The sequence below is a fragment of the Pavona decussata genome, unplaced genomic scaffold (assembly GCF_977016875.1).
Source record: "Pavona decussata unplaced genomic scaffold, jaPavDecu1.1 SCAFFOLD_134, whole genome shotgun sequence".
NCBI lineage: Eukaryota > Metazoa > Cnidaria > Anthozoa > Scleractinia > Agariciidae > Pavona > Pavona decussata.
In genome coordinates, this window is record NW_028145547.1 from 3567676 (window position 1) to 3579133 (window position 11458).

The 11458-nt window shown below is 38.4% G+C and overlaps 1 protein-coding gene and 1 long non-coding RNA gene across 2 annotated transcripts; one reads left to right on the forward strand and one right to left on the reverse strand.

Annotated features, from left to right (window-relative positions):
• Positions 1-220: 220 nt before the first annotated feature.
• Positions 221-8671, reverse strand: LOC146467796 (acidic leucine-rich nuclear phosphoprotein 32 family member A-like). Its single transcript, XM_085125601.1, has 11 exons — positions 8428-8671; positions 8266-8330; positions 7715-7895; positions 7430-7573; positions 7190-7309; positions 6903-7024; positions 6708-6763; positions 4110-4169; positions 3905-3985; positions 3095-3189; positions 221-2149 (listed from the first exon to the last, which is right to left on the reverse strand). The coding sequence occupies exons 3-11, from the start codon at positions 7799-7801 to the stop codon at positions 2000-2002; spliced, it is 915 nt and encodes a 304-aa protein (XP_084981727.1). The 5' UTR covers positions 7802-7895; positions 8266-8330; positions 8428-8671; the 3' UTR covers positions 221-1999.
• On the forward strand, positions 4176-5372 carry LOC146467797 (uncharacterized). Its single transcript, XR_014867684.1, has 2 exons — positions 4176-4562; positions 4618-5372. It is a non-coding gene; the product is annotated as an uncharacterized LOC146467797 (long non-coding RNA).
• Positions 8672-11458: the final 2787 nt, after the last annotated feature.

The following is an 11458-nucleotide window of genomic DNA, read 5'->3' on the forward strand; positions in this document are numbered from 1 at the left end:
AACGAACAAACGAAACAATGGTCTTAACCCTAAAAAATAATGCAGCTGCAGCTTATCAGGGTCCAGTGAAAATAGAGCTTTGGAAGGGTGCAGGTCTTCTGTTCAATTACTGTGAACACAGCTACACTGCAGATTTACTCGAACGCAATAAATTTAACAGGGTGTAGAAAAATTTAAAGCCACATTAACCGCTTTTGCTGTTTCAGTTTGAAGGCAAATCTAGCAGAAGAGTAAAACAATTTATTACAGAAGACGATTTCAAGAGTGGATGTGAAAAAAAATGTACACGTTATAAATTCTTGACACAAGAAGTGTGTTACATCCGGACTACTATGTGTGTGTTATTCATGGTCACGCAACACGCAAATGGCAATGTAACAAGCTGCATAAAAATGTGACGTCACCCTATATACATGATGTCCAATGAAATGGGAGATAAATCACAAGTTCCCAGTGGCATCCATCCCCTTTGGTTGACTTTTGGTGCTCACCAAAACGGTTGCTGCCTCTTGGGCTGAGAAAGGAGGTGTGAGACACGTATCGAAACCATATCAATGCAACACCTTTGCTTGAAGTATGGCCATTTCAAGAGTTGCTCAAAGAATGGTCCAATCAGCACAAAAAGCTAATTTTACGATGTTATTAAAGTTCAGACTTGCTGAACCTAAAGTTAAAACAACATTCCACATTCTTTCAGTCATGTTTCACAAAATACATCAGAAAGTTTGCTAGTGTTTACTTATCAATATTTGTATGCACATCTGTTAGTGTGAAGCATTGGTACACGTAACAAATGAACACGACAGCTTTTATAATAAAAGGTAAAATTAGCATTTGTAATGACAAATAAACCATTAATAAAACTGCCAACACTGCACTTCCCATGTTATTGTAGTTAATGGTGCAAACATAAGATATTAAACATAATGAAGACTTTCATGCAAAACAGACCAGTCGACTTTTTGGCTAGAATGGCATTATTTTTGGCACAATGACATGTTTTCATCCACCTAAATACTACATACCCCATTTCTGCTATTAGTTGTCATAGCTTACAACAATGTAGAATTTTCCTGTCACTGTCATTACATTGACCAGCAACTCCTATGTTGTAAAGCTCATTATGATAGTCTTGCCTTCATTGTTCGAAAACTAACAATGCTGTGATGAAACACTATGAAAGTCTTTGTATTTTCAGAATGTACAGCAGCTGTGCAAATTCACATTTACTGCTCTCTTTTAATCTCCAACCACGACAAGTGCCGTACCGTAAAATTCCAACTATAAGGCTCTCATCCCCAACAGATAAGCCCCAGGCACTCAAATTCTTCCAATAACAAGCCCCTCTCCCCTTATTGAATGTAAACCCATACACAAAAGGGTTATCTGTTTTGAGATGTTAGCTTACTGTTTCAACCTGCTTTTATTCTCAGATCCAACCAATTTTGAAAGGAAAAATTCCCTCCAACAATACCTTCCCGCACCCACCACCCTGAAAATAGGCACTTTGAATGCTCAAGTCTTATATTCAGGACTTTACGGTACCAAGTAAAATTTTGCCTCTGTAAAGTTACAATACCATTGGCTTATCATTTGTACAAAAGCAAAAAGACAATGCTGAGGTTTTTTTCTCAAGGGCTACCACTCCCGTATTTGTATCTGTGAAATGGACGCCACAGGATGTTAGAAACCTGGCAGGTATATTGTGACTACAGTAGGAACAAAAATTAAGTTACATAACAATAGAGAAGGACATCATGATAACATTACCAATTTGGTAAGCTAGCCTAGTAATATTATTACTAAACAAGAGCTGACTCAAAGTCAGGGATGAAAGACAGTTCATCTTGGGTCCTGACGAGATAGTTCTATTAAGAAGCCTCGTAAAATAACATTTCTGAAGGCTTACAATAAGAACCTCTCCAACTTTGCAGACAACTCTGTATATATAAAGAGCACTTCTTCTGTAAGGTGATGATGCTTGCTATGAAAGTTAGTGTCAGTCATCATCGTCATCTTCATCGTCGTCTTCTCGCTTTCTTTTCTCTCCTCTTCTGTCAGGTTCTTCTGTTTCTTCCTCTTCTTCCTCCTCCTCTTCTTCCTCTTCTTCTTCATCCTCAGGATTAAAATCCTCGCCTTCTTCCTCATCCTGAATAAAAACAAACAGATCAGGTTTTGAACATAGGTGACATCACATGAAAATGAACTTGTTTGGCTTCACAGTGGTTAAAACGATTGCCCATGGTGTGCTGAAAATTTACACTTGCACGTGCGACTACTGTATGCATACAGTTGAGCAGATACAAATCAAAGAAAGAAAGGCTTTTGTCTTTTGCACAAAGGATCAAATTTAAGTAAAACTGGTGGCTGTGTTCTTCAAAACTAAATTTTCAAGACACCAATTTCCTATTTTCAGAAGAAAAATAACCCACTTTGAAATGGTCAATTGAAAGAAGAACTACTAAGGAACACATACTACTAAGGAATATTACAGTTTCAATCTGGTACTACAATTTTCACAAGCTGAACTGGCTAGTTAAAGTCAAAACGTACTGGCCAAAACAGATTTCTTTTACTTTGGGAAGTTGGCTTCAATAATTAAGATTAGTCTCGACAATCTAAAGAGCAATGTTTTAGGGAATAAACTTAAAGCCACATACAAAAAATAAGGACAAATTTGAGTTAAAATTAAAAGTGGCCTAAAAGTTGACATAGAACAGTGATCCTCTCAGCCCTTCAAATTATAAAGGCTGGCTGAGATTCGACCTTTCTTGATTTTTCTGGCTGAAAAACACAGCTACAATTTTCTTCTGAGATCCACGAAATTTCACCGGTTGGAAATCTTAGTTACAATCCTGGTTAAGTGACTTCACAGACTGCTGTCTTAAGAGATCTAATTACATTAGCAGGGGCTTCATTAAGTTTTGAAGTAGGGGGGCACCTATAGGAGAGTAACTGGGCAGAAAATTACACTTGAAGTGAATTTCTTTATGTTCAGTTTGAAAGTAGGCAGGTACTGACTCTTGTGTATCCTGGTACTGGTACCTGGGTCCCGCCTTCTAATGAGAACCCTGCATTAAGAAGAAATACTGACCTCCAGATTTTCTTTCTGCAAATAATCTAAACCTGGTTCCTCTTCCTCTTCACCCTCCTCCTCTTCCTCCTCCTCGTCTTCATCTTCATCACCCTCTGTAAACAACAACATAAAAGACCTCAAATACATAGCAGACAGACAGAAGTAAATAAAATTTTTGAGTCCCACGAAACCTCGTTTATTTTGTTTGTTCTACTGAATGCAAATGATAACTTCACCTGGCAAACTGAACCCTTCTGACCGGCTTAATTCTCCTTACCTGTATGTTTGACCACTAGGGATATTGTAATGAGAATAAAGGAAGTGATCTGTAGATTCTCTTAACTAGTATCATAACAAACAGAGAGAACAGTAAGGAGAATATCTATGTTGATATTGGAGCCTAAAATTTGCAATGAAACATTCAAGCTGGTACTTGCCAACTTTGCAAAAATAGATTGCCAACATACTAGCAAGCTGTTAAGGTGCCTGCCTTACTCTCAGGATTACCAATATTTTCCATCTGTAGCATCACAACTTATAGAACAAAAAATATATTTCTGTTATTCCTGTTTACAGGTACAAAAGTCTTTCAGTGGCATTTCCAAGCACCAAAAGAAAGTTTCCTCTCCCATTCACCTGAACCCAGCCATATCACACATTTGATTATGAGGGAGAGGGATAAACATATATATATATTTTTTAGATAGGCTGCAAAACAGTCACAACCTGAACAACAACAACAACAACAACAACAACAACAAAAACGGTTTTAATGCTATCATAGTCAAGGAAGAGCAAACAAAATGTATGCATAGCTTATAAACATACCTTCTCCCTCTACAACCTCGTCATCCTCATCCCCGCTCGAACCTTCCTCATCATCTAAATCATCTTCATCATCATCTTCCCCTAAAATTAAAACAATAAATTGAGAGTAAGGTATATTGGGAAAAAACCAACATCTTTTAACATAATGCACTTTAAATAACGAAACGACAGGTAACATGTTACAATCCAAACAAATTGTCGTCACCTTCACCATCCTCATCCTCGTCATCTTCTTCCCCCTCGTCATCATCATCACCTTCATCATCTGTCAAAAATTAACCAAAACATTGTTTCTTTCACTTCAGCACCACTTACAATGTAAATTCAACAAATACCCACCCTATTGCAATACACCAGCAGGACTCAAGACTAACTTTTTAGCTCGCCTGCCCAGTGGCTAGTAACAGGTCCGATTTTTTTACTAGCCAAAAAAAAGGGGAAAAAAAATCTTTTCGTTCACAAGTGGCTAGAATCAGATTCTGCCATTTGTGGCTTTAGCAACAGAAAAACTTGGAAAAGTGAATCGCTTGCTTCCTTTTTAGCGGTTTCAGCTTATTGTTTTAATTGAAGCAGTGAAGTCTATGAAATCTGCTAACAGTCTTTGTTTTTAATAGTTTCTCTTCTCTCAAATTGCATATTAAATAACTTTCAACTTGCAGTGCTTTCCAATTTTTACCAGCCAAAATGGTTAATGAAAGAGCAAAATTTACTAGCTGAAGTTGAATTTTTACTAGTCTCACTCTGTGGCTAGTTGGCTACTGTTGGTCTCGAGCCTTGCACCAGCCAAAAACATTCACTGTCCTAAGCAGGTTTATCGCAGTAGGGCACATGGTTTTCATGGGCAGCAGTTAACTTTTGTATACAGGATCCAAAATTAACTTTTTTAGGCAGGCGCCAACTGGCGACTGAATATTTTTTTTCAGTCGCCATATGGAAAAATGTGGTGGCCAAAAAGTGTCAATGACATTTTTCCTTCGCAGTAAAACACAAACCAAACTTTTTGGTTGCCAATTTTTCTTCTAAGAATCAGAATGAAGAGAACGCATTTGGGGCCACAATGGCAACTTTTCTGCTAACGAATAAGATTAAATACAAACACGCTGATCGTAGCTGTGAAATGTTGTGGTAGATTTAATTAACAACAGAAAAATCGGTTTTATACTTCAAAATCAGCGAAGGTAAAAAGTAAGTCACCAATTGGCGGGCGGCTTTGAATTTTATTTTAATCGATTTGGCTGAAAATCAAAGTTATTGTTTGTATAATGATCGTGGCATGAAATAGTTGTGAAATTCTGGTCGCCAGTGCAAAATTTTTAGTCGCATTGGCGACCAGGAAAGCGCAATTTCGGACCCTGGTATACAGTGTATGAAAAACTTGGTTTAGCCATGCTTAAAGCAGCCAAGCAAAGTCACGTTCACTGCTTAAGTTTGGTGGTTTGCTTGACTTTACATAGTATTAAAAATAAAATTCCAAAAAAAAAAAAAAAAAAAAAAAAATTCTAGAGTCCTGAATTAACAGGCATCACACCCATTTTAGGGGGATGGAACAGTCAAACTCAGTATTGACTTGACTTTGCCTTGACATCTGTTCAGTAGCTGACTACATATAGAAAAAAATAAAACACAAACCCAGAGACTCAAAGGCCACAGACATTTCAAAAGTCCCAAGAGATTACCGACTATGACTGGACACCAGGATATAAAACAACTGAGGAGATGGGGGTGAGAAAAAAAATGCCACCCACTCCGTTCATGCCACTAAGAAGTTTAGCACTCCTTCCGGGGAACTTTGAACCAATTTGTTCATGACTGATCAGACTTGAGAACGATGTTTAGAAATGGAGGACTGTGAACAGCATGATGATGCACATTTAGGACTTTGGCTGATATTCAAAGTGTTACAAATAAAATTAACAGTGAACTACAAGAAGTAAAAGGCTTGGTTAACTTTTATTCAAGGCTGGTAATTTATCATCCACTTCAAATCATCTCTATCATTAGCGAAACAATTCTCAAATTTCTCATTGAAACAAACTTTGCTGCCATATTATTTTTACAACCTTGTGACATTTTAGAGTATTTTATTCACATCGACACCATCACAACTATTCAAGTAACTAAGGTCACTGAATAATGATGCAAATAAATAAAGGCCATAAAAAAATCTGAAAAACCTCGAACAACAACGAAGGTAGTACAAAATTTATTCAATATTTGGATTACTAAACCATCCATATAGGATCAGAAAATGGTCTTTGGCTTTACCAGTTGAAATTTGACCTGATTTCGACATGAAGCACATGAAACATTAAATTAAATTTGGTACATAGTGAAGCTTACAATCGTAAAACGTAGCCAACACTGTCAGACAACGAACGAAACAAAGTCTTAAAATATTCTGGAACCTCCAAATGCGCGGGAATTTCATTTCAGAGCGGGGTACCCGCTTTTATGGCTTTTGATATTCCTCCACCCGATAAAATGCGGCCGAAAAACGAATTAAAATCCGCCTAAAAATGCTATGATTTGAAAACAAAGACTAGATCTTCCTTCCTTTCGATGAAAAATCATTCAAATCGCTCAACTAGACGCTATAATAAGCTTTTTCATTCAATTCTTCTTTATTGTGATCTTGCATATTTTAAACAACACGACGCGCCAAAAGATCTGAAATGATCTCGCACATTGAAAATACTTCAAAACATCAGTATTGTGGAAACGAAAGGGCAGTTCCAATTTGTCTTAACTGAATTTCAACCACTTCAATTTACAATAAGTAAGAAAGTAGAGAATTGAGTCCTACCTTCCTCGCCATCCTCTTCTGCTGAGGAATCCGTTTCGTCAGCTTCATTGCCATATCTAATGGCGACAGAACAAGGCAAAAAAAAATCGTCAACTCCGTATCACATGAAATGGGCGAAGCAAAACGCGGAATTGAACGAAAGGAACAGAGCGAAAGCTTGCATGTAATTTGCGCTTTCTTCGTTTCCTCACTCACCTATCATAGCCGTCGAGGTATTTCAGGGAAGGTATCATCTTGAATATTTCAGCTCTGTACCCTTCTATCGTTGTTACCTCGCAGTTTAGCAAATCCAAACTTTTTAAATTTAGTAGTTTCGACTGTGGAGGGAAAACAAAACATTTTAGAGCTAATCGGGAATAACTGACCTCCGCAAGATAAAACTGCTTTAATTTAAATTTTTGACCAAATTGTATAAAGGGTTATACAAGTTGGCCCACATAATTTCCCATCCTCATCACAAACGACAGACAGATTGTACTTACCAAAGGTTCTAAAGTTTCGAGATCTTTTATTCTGTTATTGCTCAGGCTCAAATGTGCTAATTTTGGTGATCCCTGAAGAGCCTGAAGACCCGACATGATCCTGTTTTCGCCAAGTTCCAGCTGAAAATGATGAAATAGGAAGAGGTGAATCTAAGCAGCTACATGCATTAAACTTCAAACCAGGTCCGGCTGCAAGAGGAGCACCAGTATTATCGACGGCCTCCAAAAAATCTCACTTACCCGTCTTAGATTTGGTAAATTAGGGAAATTTTTCAAATTTGTCAACCCGACTTTGATCAAAGACAGCACCTCTAAGTTGACAAATTCATCTGTAAGACCAACGACCGTGGTGGAATAACAATTGTCCAAGATGAGCTCTCGAATCTGCAAAACAACAAAAGCACATGGAGAAGGACGACCAACAAATTTTATCGATTTTTCTACGCTTTTAACTCGATAATCGAACTAAAGCCTTCATATATGTTTAGAAGACATCCTTAGAACACAAAATGGTCGGAGTTCTACCTCGTCTGGCTTTCGTTTGCCGCATTCTAAAGCGATCCGTTTCTCCATCCTTGTGTTGTTCGTTGTAGCTGGAGACGCATTATCCATTGCACCTTTCTCCAGAATCGAACGATTTACTTTGCCTCGCGCCACGGCAGCGTTATCCCCAGAGGGGGTACAATACAATTGGCGCCACCAGACCCTGCAAAATCAACGAATATTTTGCATCAAAGTAAACAAAGTAACGAGAAACAGGTCTTTGATCAGGTGAAAAAAGCCAAGTTAAAAGGCCAGCATTCACCATAAAAGTGTATTAATCAAAACAAATTAAGTCAAACTTGTCTAAATACTCATACTAATCATGTTTGAGAAGTATATTTCAGCCTACAACAGAAAATCAAAGATAATGGACAGAGAACTGGAGAACAGAAAACAGAACAAAACGGTCATTTGAAACTGAGATTTGGAAACCAAAAAATACTGCATAAACAACAACGACCAACAATGTCCTAGACATAAGCTAAAGTTGCCGCGGATGAACTTTTCAGAAAGGGTAATTATATTCTCCCTACCTGTCACCCTACGTCACCTTCCGGCTGCTCTTGAATCACGTGACCAGAGGAGCCATCTTGGACGCCTATGGAAGCAAAATTTTTCTCAATTTTGTCCTACTGTTTCTAAACAAAGCGACTACACTGTGAAATTCGCATGCAGAAATACAGAAAATTACACACCAGGGCCATGAATGGAAAATTTCCGCCTGAAAATCGGGGAAACAGCTTAAGTTCCACTCTCGCCATTGTTTGCCTTCGATACACGCATTGGCGACACGCGATTTGCGAACTTTTCCACCATCCACGATAAGAACCATTAAAACGCATTTCCAACATAAGAATAAGCTTGCCCGGACGTTAAAAAAGACGAAAGGTTGTTGTCTAAGGCAAAAACTGGCCTCTGGGTGTGTCTACAAAATTTTCCTTCAACAATGTTCGTTCAATTTCATAAAGCCCATCAAAGCACTTGGTGTTTTAGCGAACATTGTGGCAATTCGCCGAGCCCCCTCCAACGATATCCCATAATTTCAGACACGAGGCGATTCTTGGGCTGAAAAATTTTGAAGGCTTCAGAAAGCAGAATTCTCGATCAGTGTTGTGCAGTCAAGGAAGTAAAGCAGTAATTTTAGTATGTCGATTGCTATTTGAGCAGGGTAGGGACTGTATGAGTTGAATAATTATGCTTTATTTCATATTCCATCCACAGTGGTCAATATTTTGAAAACTCCAAAGCATACTAACATTATTTTCAGAAAATGATGTTAAAGGTGATGTTTGAAAACGAGGCTGTGAATCCGAATGCTCTCGCATTGGTCATTCGTGGCGCGAAGGTTCATAACTGATGGAATCTCGCTGAATCGATCGTTCATTTTGGGTCATTTGAAAAACCGACAACGTTAAATTAAATACCTAAAATTATAAATTTGACGCAATTTCTTCAGGGCGTTTTTGGGACTGACAGATTTCACGTGACTTGCAGTTGGCCTGGCGAGATTGAATGGAACAATTTGCCGTATTGGCAACTTCTCTATCTGCACGAGAAAAACGGCCTGCCTACCAAAGGCAACGACATTTTTCCACTATTGGGCGTGTTTTAGGTGATAAACCGTACCTGAGCAAAAGCCGAACAAGTGCAACAAATGCATCATTAAGGCTCGTTTCCATTTAACATTTTAGACCACACCCTTGTACCTATAAAGCATTGTGACTGGAGGGAAAGGAAGCGGTTATAAAAACAACATCTCTTGGTCTTTATCAGCAAACTCAAGTTTAAACAGATTGTGCGGCTTCGGAAAAAAAATAAATAAATAAATAAATAAATAATAAGAATAATAAAATAAAAAAAGAAAATAACTAAAACAGTAAAAAGCGGTATGGCACGCCAAACCTGTGAAAACAAGTGTTAGGTAAACCTGTCCAAAAAGTCATTTTTAGATTGCTTTTTCAGCCACAGAATAATAGGTAATTAATTTTTATGTTTTAAGAATGAGTGGTGGAAGTTCAAAGAAATCAAGTTCAGTTGTTGGATAAGTGAGGAGTTGAGGGGTAAGGGATATCGAGGCATAAAAAAATTCGGTGACTCACAATTAAATAAGAGCAACCAGACTCTTTAGAAAATCTAATTGAAAGGCAAGTTAAGGCGTGGCTCTATTCTTTTTTTATTTTTACCACCAAAAGCTAAATGCTATACCTAACGGTCACAATATTTTAGTGGTGATATCAAGCCGGCCAGTTTCGAAATATAAGGAAACAACGTTTGAGCAATTCGACAGCATGGCATTGCGAGAAATGTTTATACAGTTAAGTTCAAAATAACGATAACTTACCTCAGTTGTCGTGTTTTGTCGTTTCTGAGGCTCTCAAACGGCGAATTTTAGCGATTTGAAGCCAACTACTGTTTGCCTGACTGCAGAGCAATTAAAATCGCCGTTCTTCACATTTCACGACAAATTACATTTCCTTACATTTCGAAACTAAAACAGGCGCGTAATGTGTGTGGGGCAAGTGTGGCTATAGCAAAAACAAAAACAAACAAACAACAACAATAACAAAAAACAAATCCCATGATTCGAGTTTTCATGCTTGTGCTTTTATATTTGGACTGAATATCGATTTGACTTGCGCACTCATGAAGTCACTTTGTTAACTGCCCAGGAAGGGGTGGGGGGGGGGGGGATTTTTTGGCTGAAAGTCCAACGACCAAGAACATAACCCCAAAAGTCCAATCTTCCATTTCAAAAACTGCAAAAAATATTCCCTGGCATAATCTTTCTATCCCAAAAAGTCCACCAGAAGATTTACAACTCTCAAAAACTCCGCAATCGCTTATTTCAAACCCGGCCAGATCTTCGCACCCCGGTCATTGATATACCATAGCACCCCCATTCTCCGGAGAACAGAACATAATTACTTTACAGGTATTTCTTCCATGCACAAGGCAAGGACGTAAAAAAAAGTTTTCAAGTTGCGACCATTTCCATCCCGGCAGTCACAGCCCAACGGTCACTTAATTACAGTTTACAAGTGAATGCTGGTTGTTGGTCGCAGTCGCAGCGTGCACTGGGCGGGGGGAGGGGTGGTGGATAGGAGGGAGGGGTGAGCGAGCTGTGTACAGGCTCGAAAGCGCTTTTCTGTTTCCTACTCTTTCTCAGGAACAATTTTCCACGCCCTTTTCTTCACGTTTTATTTAGGAGACGTGGTGATTATCTAGGGTACAGACTCGGAAAACCAAGAATGGATTCTGGGAAGTAAGAACTACAATTTTGGTGTAGGATGTTTCTTCCTGGGCCAGAAAGTCCATAGCAACTCTACTTCACTGTAAACAACCGTTGCTAGGCAAGCATTAATGGCGGTTTTTTCAAAATTTACGATCACGGTAACTGGTTTTTTATTTTATTATTATTATTTTTTTTGCTGTTTTTTTTATTTTTGCAAACTGAGAGGCACATGGATTAGGCTTTGAAAGAAGCTATATTTGGGCTCTCAAAATGTCAAATTAAAACTGAATTTTCCACGACTCTCTGGTGGTAGGAAATCATGCACAACACAATTCCAAGATATCTATAAATACCATCAGCCCCCACGCGCTGTGTATCGGTCAAACAACCTTGTTCCCAGGGTCTTCTGTCTCCATCTGGGGTGAGGAGATGAAGACCCTGGTCAAAATCATTCTTTCCAGAAAATATAAGGCCCCAGTTGTTCAAAGAGCGGA